The sequence below is a fragment of the Odocoileus virginianus genome, chromosome 3 (genome assembly GCF_023699985.2).
Source record: "Odocoileus virginianus isolate 20LAN1187 ecotype Illinois chromosome 3, Ovbor_1.2, whole genome shotgun sequence".
Taxonomy (NCBI): Eukaryota; Metazoa; Chordata; class Mammalia; order Artiodactyla; family Cervidae; genus Odocoileus; species Odocoileus virginianus.
In genome coordinates this window covers 50,657,048-50,683,273 of record NC_069676.1, presented here as the reverse complement: position 1 = coordinate 50,683,273, position 26,226 = coordinate 50,657,048, and the positions used below count along the sequence as shown (strand labels likewise).

General features: G+C 42.5%; 1 protein-coding gene and 1 long non-coding RNA gene across 15 annotated transcripts in view; one reads left to right on the top strand and one right to left on the bottom strand.

Annotated features, from left to right (window-relative positions):
* ARHGAP26 (Rho GTPase activating protein 26) overlaps positions 1-26,226 on the bottom strand; it is a 548,614-nt gene that overhangs the window by 97,845 nt on the left and 424,543 nt on the right. For all 14 annotated transcript variants that reach the window (XR_011486887.1, XM_070465556.1, XM_070465553.1 and 11 more), the window contains 2 exons: positions 17,997-18,156; positions 1,869-2,007 (listed from right to left, as the gene is read on the bottom strand). Coding sequence is in view for 13 of the 14 variants with exons in the window: in XM_070465556.1 (XP_070321657.1) it covers positions 1,869-2,007; positions 17,997-18,156 (299 nt within the window). In the remaining variant the exon portion in view is untranslated. The remainder of the gene's footprint in view (positions 1-1,868; positions 2,008-17,996; positions 18,157-26,226) is intronic.
* Positions 1,252-25,629, top strand: LOC139034412 (uncharacterized). Its single transcript, XR_011486888.1, has 4 exons — positions 1,252-1,802; positions 13,054-13,274; positions 23,051-23,115; positions 23,877-25,629. It is a non-coding gene; the product is annotated as an uncharacterized lncRNA (long non-coding RNA).

Sequence of the window (26,226 nt, the reverse complement as noted above, 5' to 3'; positions counted from 1 at the left end):
ACACAGGCTACTGTTTGAAGGAAAGCCAGTTGCAGTATGAGGTCAAAGCCCTGAAACTGTGCCTATCTGCTGACCCAGGGACTCTTCCAGGAATTCATCTTAAGGAAATAATCATGAATATGAACAGATTCAGCTACAAGGATGATATAGTGGTTTTATTCATAAAAGCAAGGTATCTGAAACAACCCAAGTGGATACACCAAGGTGTGGCCACATTATGGGATACAGCAATCTCTTTAAAAGCAGTGATCCTCCAAGGTAGGGCAGATTTGTTCTCAGGAATAATGATAGAAAGGCTGTTACTTCTGGAAGACAAAGGGATAGAAAACATTTTCTGTAACAAAGAGAAAGATGCCAATCCAAATATAGAATGTCTTCCCTCCTCAAAACCAAGACGATCATTTTTTCTGATTTGTGATTTTACTGTAACTCATAGGGAATATTGTTATTATCACATAATACATAACAGACGTATCATATTTGTATAAATATATAAAACCATACAGACTACATATTAATATATTAAATAAAATATATAATAATTATATAATAATCATAGCACTGTCACACCCCCAGCATTTACAGGGCACCATCTGAAGTGCTTTAATCCTCACAACAAACCTGTGAGACAGAAAACCATTACCCCTGTCTTGCAGAAGAGGAGTCTGAGGCCCTGCAATAGTAGAGAATGGGCCCACGTGACACAGCCAGGGAGCTGTCGAGGAGGGCTCTCACCCAGGCAGCTGTGCCCATGAGCACTTGCAACCACCAGGTTCTCCTGCCTCCCCAGTACACACTTCTCTGTGAGAGCAGCTATCTGCCAACTTACTATTACCTGTTCACTTGCCTACTTCCTTTACTCAATCGTGAGTTCCTTACAGACAAGGTCATGTTTTTATCCTCCTCGGTTCCTACATGTGATTAAACAGTAACTAATGATAACAGCAGCAGCTGTCAGCCGATCACCCTTGCCAAGTCCTGTGTTAGTTGCTTAACTGCATGAGTTTGCTGAATCCCCATCACTTTCCTCTGAGTTAGGTCCTATTAACCCTACTGTACACACGAGTAAACTGAAGCTGAGAGAAAGTAGGAGGCCTGCCCAAATGCTGTCACTGGTACAGAAGCCCAGGTCTGCCTGCCCATGGGGAGTGTTGGGGCCTTCAAACCCCCTCCTCCACCACTGGACTCCCTCATTACAGGAACTGAAGAGAAACCACACTGGAGATCTGAGAGCCCAGTAACCCGATCACTGCAAAGTACTCAGAAATCCAGAAGTGAAAACAAGATTTGATACAGTCATGGTGAGAACCCTCTGCTATTTGGAGCAAGGAGGGTAGTGCTCTCTCATTAATCTATTAATTAATTCCACACACTTAGTAAGTATCTACTGTGCGCCAGGCCTGGAAGAAGTGGAGGGGAAGAAGAAGCAAGCCAAACAAGGTCCCCGAACAGAGAAAGCCCCATTCCAGTGGTACATGTGTCTCGTGCTAATAAGCACAGAATTACAACCTGAGAAAAGGAAGGGAAACTGGTTCCAGTGGAGCCAATAACAAAGGAGGGGCTGAAGAAGCAGTGCCTGAACTAAGCTTTGACTGTGTGACTGGAGGAAAAGAGGCTCAGCTATCTGCCCACAGGAGAGCTGGAAAGTGGATCCTGGACAGTGCGGCTCCTTGCCTTTCATCCTCAGCACCCCTGCTTCCTGTCCTGTCGAGGTTACTCAGCCACAGAACCTGGGAGGGCATGATGGTCAATACACTGTCCTCAAGGTCACAAAAGGCAGCAGCTTACACACAAAGGTAGAGGTAAGTTTCTCAGGGCAGTGGGGAGGCGGCCAAGGTGTTCTTAGGGCACCCTAGGCAGTGACTCACGTTTCTCTGTTGACTGCACAGTGTGGAAGAGTGTCAAGGGCCTCTCGCTGCAGGACGGGGGTTTGGAGTCACTGCTCTTCTTCCGAGACAGGTGCAGTTGGGCATTGGTGAGGGGCGTGTCTGGCACGGTGTTAAATATCTGCAAAATAGTTTCATAAAAAGGTTACACACAATGCGAACCCGGAAGAAAGCACAAGTCCGGACCTGTATGATTAAAAAGTCTAGTGGGGTCTAAGAACCAGCTAGAAAAAGATTGAGAAAGACCACCAGCATCTGCTGAGGACTCTATTGTAAGCATCTCTAGGAACTGGCAGGAAACAGTCTCCTTTGGAAGTACACCCCAAGGGTCAGGAACCATCTACTTCTACTTCCCACCCCTTCTGCTATCATTTTCATGGATTTTCTTTCTGTTGTTCTCTCCAGGGCCAATGGAAAGTAGCCACTGTCTGTAAAAAGTACTCAAATTTTTTTTGATTACCTTTATCCAGAACTGATTAATCAAAATCACTTTCCTGTTCTTCACTGTGCATGGGTCTATTTCCTAGTTCTTAACAACAATTTTCTGAGGATGTTAAACATGCATTTAAATGACATCCCCCAAAGAAACCCAGAACAGGGCATCATTTTCTCGCCCTCAGTCATCTCTAGCTGGACCATCTTTTCTACTTCAGCAGTTTTGTGTTATCTTTGAGCTGAAAAAAAAAAAAAAAAAAAAGGCTGTTTCTCCCAACTCTTGATGACAGAAGTAACATACATACTACAAACAGTTTGGAAAATGTAGAAAAGCTTCAAGAAGCAAAAAGAAAAACTCTCCCAATTCCACTGTTTAGAGATAACCACTGTTAGCAGTTGAATTTTATTTTCACATGAGCTTTTTTGTTTTAAGCTTTCATTGCAAAAAATAAAACAAAACAGGTCCATGGTAAAAAAAAAAAAAGGTGAGAAGAAAATGACAGATAAAATTCATGACAATGTTGTCTTTTTTCCTACAGATCCAAGTATGACAGAATTATTATAAGAGCCACCACTTACATGGTGCTCACCATGATTACAGTCACCACCCTGCAATATCAGTTCCCTAAGGACCAGTCACTGCATGTGTTTTCCATGTAGCACACTCAGTTCTGTGTGATCCAGAGCATCAGGTACTGTTCTCACCATTTATGATGAAGGACTGAGGCAGAGAGGTTAAACTGCCACAATTACAAATATAATGACAGATGATAACATAGAAAAACTATGTCCCTAGATTTTCTAGATTCCTTTTTAAGAGCATATGATAACAACAACACTAATTCATTCAGCCTGGAAAGATCTTTTGAGCATCTCCTTTCTACCAGCATTCTGGGTACAGCAGTACTTGAGGTCAACATGTTTCCTATGGTTTAGAGAGTCTGCATCTAGCAGCTGTGATTTACTGAGTATCAACCATGTCAGGAACCACCTCAAGTGCTTTGTATGAGTTATCTCACTTAATGTTAAAATACACTTGGAATCCTATTCTTTTTACAGTTTTGTATCCTATATGTTTCTTCTAACATTGTATTGTAACATTTCCCCCTTCATTAAAAAAACTTCAAACCTTATTCTTCTTGGCTGCATAATATACCCACTGTATGACGATATCAACATTTATTGACCCATTCATTGCTACCTCATACTCTGGAGTCTTCTGGATCATCTGTTTCCCAGTAATCACAAGTGATGAGAGGAAAGTGGTGGCACCCCCATGCCCCTCACCTATGGGTGGCCCTAGACACATGAGAATCTTTCCCACGGTTTTCTCCCCTTTGTGCGTGCTTTAAAAAGCAGAACTCAGAAGCTGAGATATAGGAAGCAAAGTCATAAGAATGATAAGAATTTCAGCCAAAACAGCTGCTCTCCATGAGTTGGCAGGTCTTTGGGTTCCAATGATGCCAGCCAGCTGGTTCAGTCAGTCTCCCTTCCAAACACAGCTGTCTGAAAACAGCATTATCATATTTTCCCCAAGGGACTGAATTTTCAGCAAAATAAACTGAATCACTACATAGCTGAGTTCATTTGGGGCGAGGATGTAAGGAGAGAAGGGAACTTAAAAACAACAAAAACCCCCTAGCTTCCAGAGGAGCTTGAACCCCCAAAATAAGTACCAGTGCTACACATGTCACCAGGATCCCTCTGAAGGATCTCCGAGGAAAGAAAAGAGAAACTATGCTTGTTGCTGAGCTCAAGGACCACAGTGCTAAGACCTAAGCACAGACCTAAGAGGCTCTCTCCCACTTCGTTCTGCGCCCCAACAATCCAGCCAGGGCTGCTCCTAGGTGGCACCCTGTGCACCAGTAACACTGGCACTTGCTCTTTTATATGAGTGTCTGCACCTGCCAGTCACTGGGCTAGGTCAACTCAGTGCAGCCAAGCAAGAGGACCATTCCACAAGGAGAGACTTCCTGAACCACATGGCCCAGCAGGAGAGGGGCTTGGATAGAACCCTAGACCTGCAGTTTCCAACAACTCCCCTCCCCATCTCCACAGTAGTTCTCAGCATTCAGCTCATCTTCTCCAGCCAACCTATACTACCAAAGCTGCTGCCCAAACCCACAAGTACAGATTTCAACAAATAATGATGTCTCTTAACACCCTTCTGCCTCTGGCCTTAAGTACAGCACGTTCTGCAATTCCAAGCAAAATATATCTGAAAATGAATTCAGACTAAGTGATAAGCCCCCACCTCCTATGTCTGGCTTCCAAATTTTGTCTTTCTTTTTCTAATGAGCTACTGAAAATGAGATCCTTGTACAACCACAATAAGAAAAATGATAATGCATATGCAGCATTTTCATTTCAACTGTCACCAGAAAAGTGAGCATTTCCTCTTTCCTAAAAACTGTACTAGATGCTAGAGAAACAAAGAAGAGTGAGTCGTGAGGAAGGGCTACCGATTTAAACAGAGGAGTGGAAAATTGCTTCCCAAACTGTGTTTATACACTGATAAATAGGAGGAGACATGGGAATTACATTCTGCTTATTGGCTGTTCTCTCTAAAAGGAAAGCTATTGGAGCATACTAGAATCATTCTCGTTCTAGAAGACGGAGATTTTCTCCATGGGCCAGAGCTATAGTCCTGAGGTCTAGCTCTCTGGGCCTCAGTGCAAGCCAGGCCCAGGCTTTTGAAGAACTTGGACAGGGCTATTTTCAGGATCAAATGGACACATGTGCAAGTGCGCCTGCTATGAAATGTGGAGTGCCAGACATAGGACTATCATCATTATTATTACACTTTTTTTTGAGGCACAAGGGCGTGCAAATCAGACCAATTCAGAACAGAAGGTACAAACTTTCACTAAGGAGTCTGGGCAATCATTCCCCAAACTACTGTTGTTCATTTAACTCTGAAACTTGAATACATACAAGTTGTTTAAAGGCTGCTCACTGTTGAGCCAACTTCTCAGCCAGGCCAAGAGATGCCTGCGTGCTAAAAGTGAGCTGGAATTCTAATGAGCATTCAAATGATTCACAATTTTGCTGTTACTCCAATCCTAATTTGTTTGGAAGGGATGACTTCAAGAGAACCCTGTGCAGTTTCCTTCATTCTAATGAGTAGAATCAGTGTACCAACATCTCTGCCGAACAATGGAAGTAGGAGCTCATGTAATCTCTGAGCAATAGATTTATAGAGCTCTACCAGGTAGCTGAACAATTTACTCATCCCACAGAGACTTTCCAAATTAACACAAAAGCAGGGGCGTGGGGCAGTTATTCTATACCCCAAGTGTCCCATTAATTCTGTTCAAATTTACAAACGAATTCTGACTTAGGAATGCCTTGGAAATAAAAGTTATTAGGAAGGCTCTAAGCCTTCTGGAAGCTAACAGGGAAAAGTGAAATCGCTCAGTCGTGTCCAACTCTTTGCGACCTCATGGACTGTAGGCTACCAGGCTCCTCTGTCCATGAGATTTTCCACGCAAGAATACTGGAGTGGGTTGCCATTTCCTTCTCCAGGAAATCTTCCCAACCCAGGGATTGAACCCAGGTCTCCCGCATTGTAAGCAGACACTTTACCGTCTGAGCCACCAGGGAGGAGAAGACCATAAAATAAAAATATGATTCTAAATAACTCTCCCAAGTGTCCCTAATTCCAAGATTCCTACAAGTGGAACGAGCAGGCCTGTAAGTACCAAGCTACTGTTCCCCTCCCGCTGAGCGGCGGAACGGTCGGGGATGGCGTGGCCTCTGCGGTCACACAGAGCCGGGCTAAGTCAGGACCAACATCACCAACACAGACAGTGGCATCACTGCCGTGTAACGGACGCAACTGATACGCGGAATCTAAAAGAGTGGTATTGTACAAATGAACTTATTTACAAAACAGAAACAGAGTCACGGATACCTAAAACAAACTGTGGTTACCAATGGGGGTGTGGGGTCGGGAAGAGTGGGGAGACTGAGACTGACATACTACTAGACAGTCTATCCTGAAGGAGATCAGCCCCGGGGTCCACTGGACGGACTAGTGCTAAAGCCGCAACTCCAGCACTTGGGCCACCTCATGCGAAGAGTCGACTCGTTGGAAAAGACCCTGATGCTAGGCGGGATTGGGGCAGGAGGAAAAGGGGACGACAGAGGATGAGATGACTAGATGGCATCACTGACTCGATGGGCATGAGTTTGAGGAAACTCTGGGAGTTGGTGATGGACATGGAGGCCTGGTGTGCTGCGATTCATGGGGTTGCAAAGAGTCGGACACGACTGAGCAACTGAACTGAACTGATACAGAAAATAGATAACTAACAAGAAGCTACTGTATAGCATAGGGAATGTTACTGAATACTCTATAATGACCTATATGGGAAAAGAATCTAAAAAAGGGTGGATATATGCATAACTGATTCATTTTGCTGTATAGCAGAAACTAACACAACAACGTAAATCAACTAGACTCCAATAAAAATTAATTTTAAAAAAACCTAAGCATCATCCAAAAAATAAATATATAGGAAAGGAATTTGCCATCATTTTATGGGGAGAAAGCAAATAGGCATTGGAGCCATACAGACTTGGGTTCAACTTGGGCAAAAGCCTTAACCCCTTTGAGCTGTCTCCCTTGTGTAAATGGGAATCTAACACCTATCCTGCAGAGATACTGAAAAGTTAATGCATATTAAATGCTGAGCACAGAACCTGATAAAGGGTGGGCAGGAGGCAGAGTTAGGGTAAAGGAAAATAAAAACATCCAAAGTTTGTTGAGTGCTTATCATGCTCTTATTCACATGGCTTCCCTGGTGGCTCAGACAGTAAAGAATCTGCCTGCAGTGCAGGAGACAAGGGTTCAATCCCTGGGTAGGGAAGATACCCCGTAGAAGAGCATGGCTACCCACTTCAGTATTCTTGGAATTCTTCAGAATTCCATGGACAGAGGAGCCTGGTGGGCTACAGTCTGTGGGGTGGCAGAGAGTTGGACACAAGTGAGCAACTAGCACTTTCACTTTCTCTCAGGATTTACCATTATTCTTGGGGTTTCCCAGGGGGCGCTCATGGTAAAGAACACAACTGCCAATGCAGGAGACACAGGAGACACGGGTTCGGTCCCTGGGTCGGGAAGATCCCCTGATGGAGGGCATGGCAACCTACTCCAGTATTCTTGCCTGGAAAATCCCATGGACAGAGGAGCCTGGCGGGCTACAGTCCATGGGGTCACAAAGAGTTGGACACAACAGAAGCAGATGTTAAGTTAAGCACTGTCATCTCATAGGTGAGACTCATTGAGACGAGCTGATTTGTTTAAGGTCACATGGATGAGTACAGTTGGACTAGGACTTAAGACAGCTTAGCTGGACTGTCTGGGTCTTAATCACCTGTGGCCTAATTTATATCTGTTATTAATTTGAGAGACAAAAAACAAAATGCAGAGATCATAGTTGTGGAGTCTGATGGATCTGATTTTAGTCACTCACTAGCTCTGTGACTTTGAACAAATTATATAACTCTGACCTTCAGCTGCTGCATCTACAAAAACTCCTGGGACTGAGGTGAGGACAGAAGCACTTAACACAGTTTGACACTCAGTGCCCAAAAGCCATGATTGTATCCAATAAAAAAATATAAGAAGAAAAATAACTGGAGACTCAACAATGAATTATCTGTAGAGGATTTAATTTATAAGTGCAAATTTAATTACTGTTCTTTGCAAAACATCGATCTTAAATGCTTACAGCAATGTTAGAATTTGCTGTTCTTTTCCCCTTGTTGTCTGCAAAATTCAAATTTCACTGCTGCCCCCTGCCCCTCCCTTAGGCCCATCTTGACACTGGAGACCATTGACACTTGTGGGATTTATTCTTAGCCATGTCACATATATATTTTTATACCTATTCTGACTCCACCTGTAATATGCTTCTACAATTTACAAGGATTAGAAGCCTCCCCATAATGTGCATGGTGTACTCTTTATTATGTGCTGTGATTTTTATGGGAGGAAAATTAGGTAATGATGAAGAGTTCCTGGTCTGTAACTGAAAAGTAGTTGAGACAATACATCAACGACAGAGGCCTGGGATTACAAGGCAAAAGAGAACGGCTTCTAGAGAGAGGAGACTAAGCACCTTCCTGAGACCCGGTGCATCAGGGTTTCAATAATAAAAAAATAACAAGTTATGGGCTTACTTAATCTGAAAAGTGTCTGCTTTGGAGCTGAAGGACTAGGCCTGCACATACTGGCTTCCACACGGCCCACTCTTTCTAACTACAGGCTGCAGAGCAGGATTGCTCAGGGTACGGCAAACCATAAACCCAGTGCCTTTCTGCTGGAAAGCCAGGCAAGTCTTAGCAGGGCTCATTTAATGTAACAGTTAAGAAGCCAAATTCAGAGGCTACAGGCACAGAGAGGTTTTTTAAGGACAGTTGGAAGTCCAATGTCCTGTTGATATCAGAATTTTGGCCCAGAGAACAATAATTTGGAAAGTAGTTCGTGGAGTTTTATTAAAAGTTCCTCAAAAGGAACCAATTCCATTTAGTAACTGGCCATATATATAGGCAGCTGTGATTTTCCTTATCTCCAGAATGATTCTATTTCCTATTATCTTTGCTGACAGAGAGGAATAGAGTATAACATAACAAAGCTCCATCATTACTTGAGAACCATTAAAGAAGCTTCACAATTCAAATATGCTTGGTTTTTCTGGGGCTTTACTGGCGGGGTGGTGGGGGGAATACACATGTTCAGATCCACAACGTATGAAACTAAGGAAGAACAGTTTACATGGCATTAGACACAACAAATAGAAAAAAGGTCTGTGACAGAACCATTCTGGCCCAGCATATAAGTAATTCCAGCTTATTTCTAGACCTAATTGGATAGAACCAAAAAGAAGGTGGCACAGTGGTAAAGAATTCACCTGCCAATGCAGAAGACACAGGAGATGCAGGTTCGATCCCTGGGTCAGGAAGATCCCCTGGAGTAGGAAATGGCACCCAGTTTAGTGCTCTTGCTTGGGAAATCCCACGGACAGAGGAACCTTGCAGGTGACAGGCCACTGGGTCGCAAAGAATCAGACATGACTGAGCACGCATGCAAAAGAACGTCCTTGGGGACCAATGTAAGGAAAGGTAGCAACAACAACAAAATCAATAAGCAAATGAAAAAAGCCATGGCCATGAGACATAAGATTAGCTTCCCAAGCAGGCCATAGTGACAGGCATTATCTCCATGGAATAAAGAGTCCAGGTATTCTTCTTCATCATCACCATTATCCATTCTGAATACCAAGAGCTGCTTGAAATACCAAGAAAATGAAATACAACTGCCCAACACTTGTCAGTTGACAGAAACTATTCAAATAAATTGCATTCTATTAATTGACCTACATTTTGTGTACAAACCCCAACAATGAATGCAACAGATTACAATGCCATCAATATTTTGTTAAAAGCAGATCAAGGCAATTTGGTGGCCCAAATCAACTCAAATCAAGACAATCTTGAAAGAAACACTATCATTTTAATGGAAATGCAAGGTTGTTTAGGACTTGCTGCTTTTACACTAGGTGTTAAGTGAGGCCATCCATATTTGCTCACTCTTTCCCTTGACTATAAGATTAAAAGTTAACAGGTATGAAAAAGGGACACTGATCTTTGGGCACTTCTGGGAATTAACAACTCAAAGCTCAACTCTCCTACCTCTTCCAAAGCCAACTGATGGACTGGAAAAAGGATCATGGTAACTTACTTTGTAAAATATCAATAGGCATTAAAAGGGGCAGTACTGATAGAATAGAAGCACAAGGTGCCTGGGCACCTGTGCACACCCACGTCCAGCTTCACGTGCAGGAACCCTTTTGAGTGTTACGGCCAAAAGAAACATCATGGACTGTTCAAGAACAAGCCAGTCCCATCCTACTAAATATGTGTCAGAAAGTAACAGGAACATGAAGACATACACATAACCTGAGATTTTACATTTAACCAAAACCCTGAAAAGGTGCAGTTTGTTTCTTGACAGGGTTGTTCTTTCGAGACACTTAAATTTTTCAGTCACTGGCAAGGTAACCTTTAAAAACAGAAATGGAAAAAACTTTGTAAGAAATTGCAGAATTTCTGGGCTTTCAGGTATCTTGGACAATGACAGCATTCAGTATTTTGAAATCTTAACTAGACACATATAAATACTGGTAACTTCCACTATAACCCCAAGTATGGGCCAATTGATGTCTTAAAGCTCAGGGTGACAAGGAATGAGCTGTTTAACTTAAAATAATTATTACCTTAAACAGGCATGGAAACAGCCAAAGTCTTTGCCCTGTGAACTTTCAACTCTGAAATCTAACCACAAAAAGAGCCAGACTCTCAAGTCTATTCTTTAGCTTTCACATAAACCAAGCTGAGTACAGAGTATGGAGTTGTTGATGGGAAATGATGCCATGAGCTAGTATTTCCCTTTAGGAAGTCTGGCAAGACAACTCAAATAAAAGCCACTAGGATCCTACCCTAGCCTATAGTAAGTAAAGGCTGTAGATTAAAGGTTACAGTCCCTGAGTAGGACTTTTAAACTACATAGCCCCAAGTTTACAACAGTGTGGTCAACACTATGGTTTTGTTATGTATCTAACGAGTGATTTTGATATCAGCAACCAAAGTACAATCTGCTGCTTTAGGGATGTCTTTCTCAAGTGCTGATACAATCATTTCATTCCCCTACTTGGAATCCCTGAGAGTTCTCATTTTTCTGGAGCAAATGTCAACCTTTTTCCCATAGCTTTCAAGACCCCTGACAGAGGGGCTGAATCCAACTGTCTGGCATCATCTCTGACCACTTGCTAACATACAACCCAAGATACTTTCACAACCATGTTGTAATATATACGAGTTGATTAATGTTGATTAATTGATTAATGTTCTTCTGGAAGGCTGTCCCCACTGTCTCCACTGTTGCTCTGCCTAGAAAACCTCTATTTATCTGTCAGAGGCCAATACAAGAAGAATGAAATTATTTCTCCTTGGTGGTACCATACAATTTAGTCATTTTATTGAATGTCACTTGGCAAACTGTATTTATGCCACCTTATGCGAAGAGCTGACTCGTTGGAAAAGACCCTGATGCTGGGAGGGATTGGGGGCAGGAGGAGAAGGGGATGACAAAGGACGAGATGGCTGGATGGCATCATCGACTCAATGGACATGAGTCTGAGTAAACTCTGGGAGTTGGTGATGGACAGGGAGGCCTGGCGTGCTGCGATTCATGGGGTCACAAAGAGTTGGACACAACTGAGCGACTGAACTGAACTGATATCCTGAGAAAACAAGAAAGCCAATGGAAAAAAGATCTTGTCTCATTTATCTTTGGTTAACAGTAGATTCTCAATAAATGCCATCATTAGAGATTAACAAGAATAGATTTTAGTAGCTTGAGTTGTGAAAGGAGTCCTAAGTTCAACCTTAGTTCCCCTCCTAACAAGCTGTTTCTTCAACTCTCTGGACTTCAGGTTCAAAATTTATAAAAGAGAGCTAACAATATTGGCCTTATAATGTTGCTATGGAAAGTAAATAATATGATAAATATAAGGCTGCTTACCACAATGTCTTGTGAACAATAAGCTGTAAGTAAAAGTTAGCTATTAATATCACTATTCTTATTACTGCTAGACGATGTACATTAAAAAGACCCATTACCTTTAACTGAGCAAATAAATCAGTATGTATTGCCAGCATGGAAAAAGAACAAGTACCATGAACACCCATGTATCTTCTGTATCTTCTGGCTTTTTTCTCTCTGCTTTCACTTACTATGGGATATCTATTTGGTACAAATTGTTCCAAACATTGCTCCCCTACCCAGGGCTGTGCAGTAGGTGAACAACAAAGTTTCTGGAGCATCACAACAAGGTATGTAGTTAGTGAACTTAATCTGACCAAACCATGTCTGTGAGAAACACATCATGAAGGCTCCCATGAACAAGAAACAGGTTAAGTTCTCGAGATGAGACGATGGTGCTAAGCAGGGGATGTTTCTAGACAAATAGGTGCTGTCCTGAGGCTGTGCAGATGTGCCAGAGATAACATAAAGGAATCCAGGAGTTCATTTTAATTTCTAACCCTTTGTCTGAATGTCTAGTGTTAATCCTCAGTAAACAACGAGAGAGTGGGAGGCAGCAGTGAGGGGGGTGGTGGTGGGGAGTAGAGAGGCAAGGCCCTATGCATGAAAAAATATGTTTTATAAGGAAAAAGAAACTGAGTTTTCTTGTCAGGAGAAAATTCTCCCTCTCTTCTAAAGGTCAATTTTAAAGACAAAGATGTTTTCCCCATTTTAGACATTAATGAGTTAGTACTCCATACCGAGGCTCACAAAGGGTATGTGAGGACTGAACCTGCCACTACCACCAAATGTTGGATGCTCCCTGGTCATGTAAAAATGACCACTACTGAGGAGAAACAGAAGAGCATTTCCCATAAGACATGCCGAGGAGTTGCAGCACTAATAAGAAAAGGAAGCATTTCCAATGGAGCTACCTGCAAACCTGCCAGTGATGGGGAGTGAGGCATTCTGGGAGATGGTCTGCAAAGACAGCAGCCCACAACTCCTCCCACATCTGTGCAGGCACACTGCTCTTCCCATGGTGGGAGGGGAGGTCTCTTTCCTGCCCCTTCAGTCTGGCTGGACTTGTTGCTTTGACTAACAGAATGCAGTCAAAGTGATACTTTGTCTATTCTATTCTAGGCCTAGAACTTCTGAGGCCTTGCTGCTTCTGTGTTTGTCCTTTTGAAAGTTTGGCCTAGACTACTAAAGGATGAGAGAGCACATGGAGAAAGAGGACAAGTGGAGGAGGACCAAGGTGTCCCAGCAACAGGTGGTACCAAGGTCCTAGACATGTGGAGTAGGTCATCTTGGATCTACCAGCTGCACCAAAACCACTCCAGCAGATATTATATAGAACACAGGTAAGCCCTCCCCAAAGTTCTGGTACACAGAATTGTGAGCAAAAAAATTACTGCTGTTTTATGTCACTAGGTCTGCAGATGATCTGTTATGAAGCGATAACGAAAAGACATACCTTATGGTTTCCCCCACCAAGTGGCTCCAAAAAGGCTACATGCCTGGGTTTCTATACCCTCTCTCTGTGCTATCTTCCAATACTTATTCCTGGGTCTCACTCAATTTTATTCCAAGGTACAAACTACACATCTTATATAAAATGCCCTTAACAACATGGGAGAGCACATTATGCCACTGACTGAGGGGACATACACTTAAGACTTGTGTGATGGCTTGTTTCAAGCAAGAGGACATATGCTATCAAATGCCTGTTGGGGGACAGATTGAAATGATGCTGTTAGACAGCACTTCTTCCTGTGGTGTTTCAGGATTTTGCACAGCTTCTGACAACAAAGTTAGAAAAGTGGTCACTCAAGAGATTTGTGTGTGTGTGTTTATGTTTCTAGAAAATTATAGCCAAGCCAAGCTTTCTCATAGCTCAGTTGGTAGAGAATCTGCCTGCAATGCAGAATGTCCAGGTTCAATCCCTGGGTCGGGAAGATCCCCTGGGGAAGGAAATGGCAACCCACTCCAGTGGTCTTGCCTAGAGAATCCCATAGACAAAAGAGCCTGGCAGGCTACAGTCAGTGGGGTCGCAAGAGATTGACATGACTTAGCAACTAAACCACCACCACCAAGGGAATTCTCACTAAATACTGTTAACTAACATCTTCATATTGTGAATTTTAAAGAAAGATGACAATATTTATCTGAGGACATAAACAAGGTCTGTTGATGAATAAATGAAATTCCCTTGGCAGTAAATTCATCCAAAGCATTGTCTCCAAAGCTGAGGGCTCTCAGAGCATGAGTTCCTGTGAGGTAAACATCACAGGCTTCCAAAGGAGACTAACACAGCATCTGCTGACTTTATACCAGACCAGGCCTGAAGCAACATTTGAAAAGGAGTCAAACTGCCTTATTCTAAGTTGTTTTTATCAGAAAGACAAGCCTGATGAATGTTAAAGACTTTCTCTCCAGAATCATGTACAAACACAGGTTGTGCACATAGCTTTGGCCCATCACAGACCCCAGGTTAAAAACCTCCATCAAAGTGGCACGGGAGATCCCTCAGGACTGGAGACACACACTCCACTGTAGCCTTCATCCCAAGAATGTTTCCACTGACACTCCTGCACTGGTTCCCACAGGAACATAAATCTCACTGTGATTCATCCCACTTTCTGGCAGAAACTAATGAAAAAGAACATATAATAAAGCACTGCAATGCTCTTTTAATATGTGCCTCACCAGATACACAGTAGAGAGGAACATAATTTATAATCCAACAAACCAGATGAGTATTTGCACCAGTCCCTGCCCATATACTTACAGGCCTGGCCCTCCATTTCATAGTTCATTTCTATTTCTGCTTTTTGCACTCAAGTCAAGCAGGATGGCACTTGTTGACAAAAGTTTCAATAATGTTATTAGCAGTATTCAATCTTTTTCCTATCATGTTACTTTTTAATGTTTCCTGGCTTTGAAGGCCCAAAGACACCAAAAACTGTTACAGTTCAAAACCTACTAGATGCTGCCTGCTATAAGCTCAGACATGAAACATAATCAAAGTACTTACTCCTTAGAGCTCTGTCTCAATATTTAATATTATTTATTTGAGAAAATATTATGTTTAAAAACTATTATTTTGAGCAAGCAGGCGCATGCGATACTCGTAGATGTATTTATGCTCTATCTTCAGAGAAATCTGTTCAGACTGCTGAAAAAAATAGTTTACAGTTAGTGATACTCCTTGTTAGATTCTTGGCTAAGACCTTTACATAAATCACCTTATCTCACCCCCACAACAAACCAACTAAAGGGATGTGGCCCACTGGCTGATTGTTCATCAAACTTCTTTCCCTTTGCTTTGCACGGTTAGGGGCTTTCCCAGTCTTCCTTGCAGTTAGAGGTGGCCACATCACTGAGTTCTGGCCAATGGAAAGTGGAAGAGAATAAGGAAAGCATCTTCTAGGTTTGACCCACAGAATCTTACCCAATCTTCCATGCCCTCTCATTTCCCTCACTAACTGGCTGATTGCAGAGATCTGCAGAGCAGAAGGCAAAACTACAAAAGAGAAGGAACCTGGATTGCTGAATCACTGTGTAGGATCCAACCAACAGAATACCCACAGTGAACTGGTATGTGAGGAAGACAGAGATTACTATTGTCCTGAGTTACTGATTTGGGGGGGGTTATTTGTCATAGCAGTCACACTGTACTGAAAGTATTTTCATGAGCATAGAGAGGTTGAGTAATCTATTCATGGTCACACAGCTGACAAGAGGTAACAGATTTACATCCAAGTGGTTTGCTTTTAGAAATCCTGTTATTAACTTGTTTAGAAACATGTTATTCAATTATATTTCCTTTTTGCAAGTTTGTTTTAATCATACAGAACATAATCATCTATACCTGACTTTATATATGAAGGAAGTGGCTGGACAAAGTCCAAAGGTTGAGACAGAGAGAAGATAATTTCTTCAAGTAAGTTATCTGACCTCAGATCTCTTTATTAACCATATAAGAAAAAACCTATGTTGTCTACACAATTTTCCAGGATACCTCAATTACTCCGTGAAAGTCTACATTCAGAGGTTCTTTAGTAGTTACTAACGCTGTGTAACAACTTAACCCCTCCCCCCAACTTAGTGACTTAAAATACTTAATAACTCTCCCACTTTCAATGGGTCAGGAATTCAGGAGAGGCTTAGCTCAGTGGCCTCTTATGAGGCTGTACTCAAGGTGTTGGTTGGGGCCACATCATCTGAAAGCATGACCAGGGCTGGAGGAGTCACTTCCAAAATAACAGGCTCACATGGCTGGCATGCTGGTCTGGTTGTTGGCAGGCAGCCTCACTTTCTCCCCAATGGGCTGTGTGACCATCCTCAAAACATGGTGGCTTTCTTCCCCCAGAGTGAGAAAATCCAGACCACAGCAAATGCTACCAGGTCTTAGGACTGGTCTCCAAAGTCAAGTCCATTACCATCACAGTTTTTTATTATCAATTCCTACTGATCACATTGGGATCCGTGTTGATCCCTTATTCACAGTTGGAAGAGAACACACAAGGGGGTGAATACCAGGAAACAAGGGTTACCGGGAGCCGGTCTGGAGGTCAGCTACCATCCATTCACCCAACACTCATGTACTAAGCACATACTTAAGAACTATGGGAACAAAATAGCCTATATTTGTCTGCTTTCGTGATACATATGTTCTAGAAGAGGTCAGAAAGGTAACAGATGTAATCAACAAGTAAATGATATACAGTATACTAGAAAGTGGTAAGTGCTGTGGAGAGAAAGAAAGCACCCTCAAGGGCAGGGGGAGTGCTGGAGTTGGGGCTGTCCACAGTTTCACAGAGAGATATGGGTGGGCCTCACTCAGGCTTGAAGGAGGAAGAGTGTTCCAGGCACCACAAACAGCAGTTGCAGAGGCCTTGAGGTGTAAGTGTGCGCCGTGGGCAAGGAACAGTGAGGCGGGCAAGGTGGCTGTAGGCAGGAGCTGGAGGAGAGGGCTGTAGGAGATGACATGATGCAAGTAGCAGAGGGGAGAGCAGAGACCATGGAGGACATTCCAGGCTCCTGTAAGAGCTCTGAGTTTCACTCTGAAATGTGAAGCCACTGGACAGTCCTTAGCAGACAACGGATATGCTATAATCTAACACTAAAAACATCTCATTCTGGTGGCTGACATCAGAACAGACAGGCCAATGGTAGATGCAAGGAAACAAATTAGGAGGTTCCTATAAATCCAGACAAGAGCTGATGATGACATATGGTATTGTGCTGTCAGTGCAGGTGGTTACTGGTCAGGTGCTAGATTCATCTGGCAGGTAATCTAGCACAATTAATTCACCATTCTAAGTAAAGGTTTTATTTAGGATTTCATTATATCTCAGCACCTTGGACTGTCAAATGGTGCCCTAGGGGGTCTTGTGGATGCCAAGAAGATTCACAGGGATTTGCTACCAGAAACTGAGGTGGGACCAAGGGGTGCATGCAGCTTTCTGTCCCCTTAGCCCAGCTTTTAAGGGCAGCTCTGTTGACATACATCATTATGCAGGGGTGAGGGCAACCCTCTTAATACAGACTAGAAACTTCAGTGCCCTAAAGGAAAAAAACTGAGCATGCACCCAGCCACATACACAGTGTAAAACAATACAGCATTTGTAAAATTATAAGGAAACTATGTTAGGAAAAATATTTGCAATGAAAATTGTTTACTATCCCTAATAATTAAAAACTTCAAAATTCATAGCAAAAAAAAGTAAAAAAATGGCTAAAAGGCATTTTCAAAATGAGGCTCCAAGTAGTACCTCCTTCACCAGAAGGTTGTGAGGTTAAAAGGACAACATATATAAAGTGCTTAGCACAGTTCCTATTACAAAAGAAATGCTCATTATGTTGCCCACTGCTACCACCACCACAACCACCACCGTTGTCACTGCTGCCATCCCAAGATGACTATCACCACCACATCACCACCACCATCAGCAACTTCGTCACTGTCACCACAGTGTAAGAGCCACCGGCAAGGCAAACCTGAGTCAGCCCCGCAGACCAGTTCTAACGCAGCTCTCCCCAGGTAAATTCTCCACTTGCAATGACGAACAATACATTACCTTTTCATGATTTTCTATTAGGATCTCGATGACTATGTTCTGAAACTTGATATCCATTATGGCTGCTACAGTTTCTTCCTGAGGACGCAGCAGGGTGGGTCCAAATACCACGCCGAGGTTTGCCACTGTCATCAAATTCTGCTTGTGGTTGTTAGCAACACTGAGAGGAAGCAAAAGAAATGGCACAAATCAGAGAAATAGTAAATGACAGACAACTGACTTCCTATACCCCTCTCATCTTCAGACACCTGATCTGGTAGGAGCCAGACCTACAGGCATGTTCAGATGCTGCTGGAGTCCAAAGAGACACTTTTTTACTCAGTTTCATCTACCAAAGTTTCAGAAATCTCCAGGGTTAGGCTATTTTGCTATTTCATGATATGACACTCTTTACAATTCCCATTTTGCCTTAAAAAAAAATCAATAACCAACCAAAATGGCTTGCCTTCCAAAATGTGAACCTTTGCACATTTGAATCCTTGTTCTGCAAACCCAGGTTAACTGGTAATCCCTCTTAGTTACAACTTTTATCCTTGGCTGCTGCTTAAACCACTGTGGTTATTAGCTTTTTCTCTAGTGCAAATATAAAAACTCCTGACGGCTTTAATACATTTGCAAACACAGGCTCAAAATAGATCTAATTTTTTAAATGAGTAGATCTCAGTCAGGAAATTCAGCACTTTAGGCTCAAAGTATTTAAGTCCCATCACATCACACACGTGGCTTGTATTAAGCCAAACACGTGGCATGAACAGAAATAAAAACACACTACTTACATCCACGTATATAGCTGTTTATATTATCACTTATACTCAAAATCCAAGAAGCACACAGGGCCAGGAGTAACAGGTCTGAGTAAGCTTCTAAACACATATGCATATTTTTGTATAATCAATTAACCAAACATGTATCTGAAATCCACACCCAGGCCACCATGACCTAGTCATAAAACTTCATTGTTCATTTGCTAGCCCCACGTATAAAAATATACAAAGTTATCTATTGACAACAAGTTAAGTTAAAAGTTAAGACCATTCAATATTGTTAAGAAAATATTAGGGGCTTCCCTAAATCACCTGTTGGAAGAAGGAAACTATTCATTACTAGAAACTAGAGAGAAATTGGGCAGAGGTGGCAGTTTGCACAGAAATACCTCCCTAGCATTTAGTGCTATTTATACAGAGGTTTTTAAAATTTTTTCCCCCATACAATTCTATAAATGTTTGCACTGTTTCTCTTGGATACTTCTATTTTGTAGGCGGAAAAAGAGATTTGACTGCTTTAAGTGCTGGTTTTGAAACTGAGCCTTTACTGAATACTATATTAACTGATTTTATCACCAGAAACGTATTTTTCTTTCATTTTCTAGGGCTAAAGTCTAATTTCATAAAAAAAAAAAAACTCTTCTGAAAGAGATGGTTACATCTGTGAAACCTGAACTGTGGTGTGGAACAGCCCAATCAAGAAGGGAATTTGCTTTTTTATTGCTAAGTAACACCTGTAGCAAGATTCTGCCACTGATGCCTTGTCCTGTTTATAAGACTATTTTCATTTCTTGAGATCTAGCTGAATTTCCTGATATTACTTACAGTTTTCCATTCTACCTAGAACTGTATCAGGTTTCTAGTCTAAAAGTGTTAAAGCAGATGGTCAAGGTTTTACCTAGCAAAGGGGAAAAGATTTGGTTCTGGGTCTCAGAATCACCATGTCTGCATATTTACAAGTTGCTTGTAACACCACTACTTTCAACATCAGCTCCTTTGTGCGGGAAGTGAATTCCATGCTCTTAAATTTCCCCTGCCAAATGAACCAAGTCAGTAGACTTACCCTCTTGTCACAAAAGTCCCTTGTGTATATGAATCAACAAGCTATTTATTTATGAAAGCACTTTTAAATTGTAGACCAATATAAAAATATAGGGTTTGGATAATGATCACTTTCACCATCACGCTTTTTAACACGGCATCTGACTAAAGCAACTGAGTTTTAACAGGGCTCCCAGACTAGACTCTCTGGGTTCAGCTGCGTCCTGCCCGCCCCCACCAGCTTCTGTCTGCCAATTCAGCATCGCTCAAGTCAGTCCTCTGTTGAAAACTACAATGGCTTCACACCTCATTTGGTCGCTGGGAGAGAACACAGTGACACAGTGTATGTGTATAACACAGTGTATGTTCAGGAATGCTTCCACGGTTGGAATGTTCTGATAATGGTGACTGTAAACCGTTGACAGGCTCCATTGTTTCTAATGTCAAACTCCTATGATCTAGCACAGATTTTTCCAACTCACTTCTAAGCCTTCTGCCTCCTCCCAGATCTGGTCCCTGGAAAAGGGACTTAAATGTTTAAGCTTTGGGTTCCTCATCTTTTAAAAATAGGGTGAGTTTCATTTCTAATCTACTTCATGAGGTTGCTATGAAGATTAAATGGATATAATGTGGGAAGTGCAGTGATGATGATTCTGTTAATCATTCACTACCCATCTTCTGTCTACTTTTATACCTATCTGCCTTTGTCAATCCTCACCCTAGAATGTCCTCTTACCCTTTCTTCCTTTGCTTGGCAAACTGCTGATCTGCAAGGCACAGTTCCAATGGTGCCCTTTCTTTCCGAAGTCTCTGACTAGTCTCTTCCCAACCCTCCACGGCTTGATGAGGCAGGCGTGTTGGCCCTGGATTTATTACAAGTTATTAGTGTCTCAACTGTTGCCTTACGATAGAGACTGTTTTTATTTTAGTTGGTAACACCAGTGCTGAGAGCAGTGCCTGGCTCAGGAGAAACACAACAAATGTTCACTGTGGTGTTAAAAGATGATGGGAGCTTCTGAATAGACATTAAACAATTATTCACAACTCAGCTACTTACTTGGAAAACCTCAAATTATTACCGATGATTTCAGGGAAATGTATCTCAACTTTTCAAAGTGTGGAACTATGTTCCACTCTTTAGATTTAATTAATGAGCAATAATTACTCTGATTTGCAGAGCCCAGTGACCCAAAGGCATTTGGGAAAAAGGTATGGCAACTGAATAAGCATTTGTTAATATAAATAAGCTTGAGGCTACCTAACATCATTCATTTCCTTTTTAATGATCCATTTTATTTTAGAGCTTACAACACACTGATCTAAATTATAAACTTTTGGGGGAAAAGGCTGCACCTTTTACAACCAACTACAATTATCTTCTGGTACACTGAAGCAACAAATTGATTTATCACTTGGTTATTACTGCTCACAACTGGGTATAGCTATGTTCATTACTCAAGAATGAATTATTAATGGCTGGAGATCACTCTGCATCCCAGAAAGAAAAGCACAGACCTCAGCTTCTGCTGGCACCAGCCATCCATTACAGCTTGATGCATTTACCTGTGTGTGGGAGGTGGGCTGGCAGAGTGCTGGGGAGCCTGGTCCAGTTGAGGCCACGGGACTCATTCATTAGTGAGGTCTATAAAACATGGAGAACTTGCTTTCTGGGCTGGTAACTGAGGTGCTTAAGCTCTTCCTCACAGCCCAGAATGTCATGTTGAGTCTTGACTTAAAATTCACACACAAAAGTCTCTTTTGCATGACTGCACATCCCACCAAGGAAGTCTTTGATAGGTCTTGCCTAGGTCCACAGGGACTCCTTTGTGAGCCTTCTTACATTACTGCCAGTTCTACAGACTTCCTTTGCAGGCAGCAGAGAAACAGTTCCACATGTGATTTTAACCTAGGAAAGGCCTGCTTCCTTTTGTGACCCATAAGAGTTTGCCACAACAGCTGAAAACAGGGCATCTCCTGAGGGACATGATTTCAGGGCAGTTGGTGGGGGTCGACACCCCATGTTCCCTGTAGTTCCCTCAGGAATTATGGTTAATGAGGGAAGAGCATGTTCCAAGAAACATGACCATGGCAAAGGGGCCTCTTGCTACCTTTGCTTCCAGGGAAAATGGATGAGGGCTCTGGATTGGTCTGACATCCTTTGAGAGGCAGAAGATTACTTCCAGATGAAGATGGTGATGGGGGAGTATTAGGAAGAGAGAAAAAGGAGCCAACTCTTTTGGGGCCAGAAATGCAGAGACGCCCGTGCTGTCTTAAGGATCACATCTGTTTTTCTAGCGTTTAAATGAGAGCCGGAGCTCTGGAAGTGCTGAGTGGTACTTTATAACTACAGACTGGTTTTGATGTACCAACAATACCTAAGCCTGCTGCTAGGTTTGCAAACAGGTTTCATCTTGAGGCTTGCAGCGCTGTGTCATGAAGTATCAAAGCTGCAACCTGGCTCCACAGGACACAATATGTTGACAGAGTAGCACTATCTGCGATGGACCAGATGGGTGGAGGTTACAGCACAGCAACACTATCTGCCATGCTTTATTTGTTTGCTTCAGCTTCCAGTGTTAAGAAATGATAACTTAGACTTGTAAGGTGCTTTAGAGTTTACAAGGAGCTCTGCAACACATTTTTAAGTTTTCTTGAACTTCATATAATATGTCTAGAACAGTAGCTCTCCAACCTTCTGACAAGGACCCATGGTAGGAAATAGATTTTTCCATGTAACATTTCACTAGCACATACATACGGATATGTACACAGAGAGAGGTACACACACATACATACGTGCCTATCAGAAACACAGGTTTCAGAAATAGTGTGATAAATCCTACTAATTTTGATTCTATTCATTTTTATATCTACTAGATTAATTTCACAATTCACTAATGTGTCATGACTTACAGTTTGAAAAGCTTCCTTCTATAGGTAAAGAGTACAAATATTATGTACAATTTATAAATACAGAGAAATAAAGGCCAAGGGAGACAGTACAGTACAGGGGTTGGAGTCAGACAGAGATTCCCAGCAGGATGAGAGTAGGCAGGTCACTGGGCTTCTCTAAATCCCTTTCTTCACCTGTAAAACATGAGCAACAGTATCTACTTCATAAAATTTGTTGTTGTTCAGTCACTAAGTCATGTCCAACTCTTTGTTTAAGGCCAATAAAGTAAAACTAGGTGAGTTGATCTCTTGGGTTGAAATAACAGCTTAATAAATGACAGCTGGTATTGTCCACAGGGGCCGTCAAGACAGTGGAGGTGACAATGTGGAAGCAGCAGCAAGTGCCAATTTAAAGTCACACGGTAAGTTGGTGGTGTCACCTGGTGTCACATTCAGGAATCCCTAGTGGCCTGCTTCTACCTGGGGCAAGGAACCTGTCTCTTCCACCTGTATTTCAAGGGCTAATTTTTTCTTCTGGTTATTCTTTTTTCTTTTCATTTCTACTTTAAAAAAAATTATGATAAACTTCAAATCTACAGATAAATTCAAAATAGACTGTTACTTAATTTCTATTATTTCCCTACAAGCAACTCTGGGTATGACAGGTTGAGAGCCTCACTGGAAACTATAGCAAAACTCACCACACTCATTTGCTTCCAAGGGTTAGGCCTGCCTGGCAAGTCCTCCCCTAACCATCCAAAGCTCACCTGTCTGCAAGGCCAGCTCTAGACACCCCTCTGACAGAAGGCCACACAGAACTCCCTCCTCTAAGTGATCATGTTCACAATCAGTCCATGGAACATTTCTACACTGACTGCTTCCCTTCTCATGAGTGTCTCAGGACTATGAGATGGATCTGGATCTTGGAGTGAGTCCCCTGCAGCACACAAGCAGGGACTGAGAAGGCCTCAGGTTACCAATTAGGAAAGTCATTGTGTGAGTGGGCACCCAAGCTGCAGTGAATATCACTTATTTCTCTACCATCCTCTCAGGGTTAGACAAGCTCCAAGCCCTGGTGCCAAGAAGGATTAGCTAGAAATGAAGTTGTTAGAACTATACATTTTTTGTGGTTACCCAAGGCAAGTTAAGTTTCAAGGGTTGTCAATGTGGTTCCTTCCACCAGCTTCAAATTCATCTTTAGTACGGAGTGGGGAAATGGTGAGGGGAATCCCCACCACCACTGGCCACGAGTTTTCTACTGAGTCGGACTGTGTGTGCTGTCTGGATACCACCTGAACTCAGTGAGGCGGGACCAGTCTGGATGGTGCTCAGGAGGCCTCTACCAAGGAAACCCATCAGAGCCATAAATACATCTTTGCTGGACTGTACCGATGGCTGGCACCAGAATGAGAGTTTAAAATAAATTTTTCCGTGTACTGACTGGGATCATGTTCACCAACCATATTTAATATCTTTCTGGGAATGGCTATCCAGTGAGAAGTCAGATTTGAAACTTTGAAACACCAAGTGTTTATGATGGATACTTTTTACAGTGTAGTCTTCGAGAGAAAGCCCTGAGACAAGCAGGTAAGGCTATCACTGTCATTTTACAGACGAGGAAACTGAAGCACTGAAAAGTTAAGTAATTTGCTTGAGGTCACACTCTAACAAAGGACAGAGGCAGGAAAGGAGCTCAAGGTGGCTGCGGAGCCCATAATCTTCACTTCAGCACTCTGCTCCCCCACGCAGGTGAGGGTCAGTTCAGCTGGGCTAAAAGACACTCTTCTTTAACCACTCAGAAAATCCAACCACAAGTGAATATCTCGAGGCTAGAGCATGTGGGAGAAAAAGCACTGGTTACAATAGAGAAAAAACAAAATAGAAGCTTCTCCCTCAATTCACCACCCAAATTACTAAACTGGAAGAAGGGGAAAAAAAGCAAGAGAGAGGAAGAAAAAGAAGAGCCTATGACAGTGCTATTGGACTAAACGCCATTTCTACTCCCTTCTTGCAGTGAAAATGACTTCATGCTTGACAAAAACATGAAAGTGGCAAAATGCCCCTCATATGTGATAGCATTCCATTTGTAGTTGGTTGGCAGAGTCAGATCAAAAGAGTGAACACTCTGAGAGAGAAGAATGAATTAAAAGGAAAAAAGAAGGAATGGCTAAATGGATGGTTTCCAGAGCAGCCCCTCCCCATCCCCAAGACAATTATGGCCGTATGTGCATCCCTGCAGGCTGCTCTGCTTTCATCCAAGGGCCTCAAAGTTCTGTGAATAACAACGTCTCCTCTACTTTCAGTGAAATGTATAAACTATATTTCAGATGGGTAAGCATCACTGCTAAGATGCTAAGTATTGACCAAAATATGATACACATCAGGGCTTCCCTGATAGCTCAGTTGGTAAAGAATCCGCCTGCAATGCAGGAGACCCTGGTTCGATTCCTGGGTCGGGAAGATCTGCTGGAGAAGGGAAAGGCTAGCCACTCCAGTATTCTGGCCTAGAGAATTCCACGGACTGTATAGTCTATGAGGTCGCAAAGAATTGGACACAACTGAGTGAATTTCACTGTCACTTTTCATACACGTCAACTTTAATGCCCAATTACAGAGGCCCATTTGGTGCTGAAAATTCTTTAGAGAAAAGAAAAAGGGATTCGGGTGAATTTTAAAAAGTCACGGCACCTTTGGCATACAGCTTGCAGTCTAAAGTGGAGACTGTTCCAAAATTTGAATGTGCAACCAACTCTATTTCTACTCTGGACTCCTCCAATCCAATTCCACTACCTATTTAAAATCCACCAAAAATTACTGTTTTAAATTTCAAGTTGAAAACCCTTGGCCTCCAAGTTCCTGCCTGATCTAGACCTTCCTCCATCGTCTCTCCCTTAGCTCATGCATCTCTGGGCTAAAACTCTAGTTAGGTCTGGGTGCCTTCCTTTCTAATGCCTATCCCCTGACCAGGGAAGCTCTGCAGTCCCTCTTGATCTGGCTCTCTCCTAACTCATCACTCTCTTTTCCTAAAGAGGTCTCTCCTGGACACCCCAAGCCAGGTCAGATACCTCATTACAACTCTTAATTCTGCAATTCTCCTTCCTAGCACTTAGCGAATTATGTCATTACTTAGGGAATTATCACTGTCCGTCTCCTCCACTTACTAGAAGTTCCAAGAAAACTGGGATGGCATTATTCTCCCTTATTGCCCCATCACCAGGGCTTGGCACAGAGTTTGCTTGTATTAGGTGTTGGGAGGAAAAAGAACACATGCATGCTTTAGGAGGTCACCTTCCTTTGAGGTTATCAAGGCTCAGTTGCACTAATTCAATTCAATTCAGTCGCTCAGTCACGTCCAACTCTTTGCAACCCCATGAACCGCAGCACGCCAGGCCTCCCTGTCCATCACCAACTCCCTAAATGTCTGGTTTAAACTGTCATGTAATCTACTAATGTATTGCCACCTTTGTCAAGGGGGGACAGCAGTCAGGGGAGTGGCCAGAGCATCTTACTGCAACATTGACAGCATGTAACAA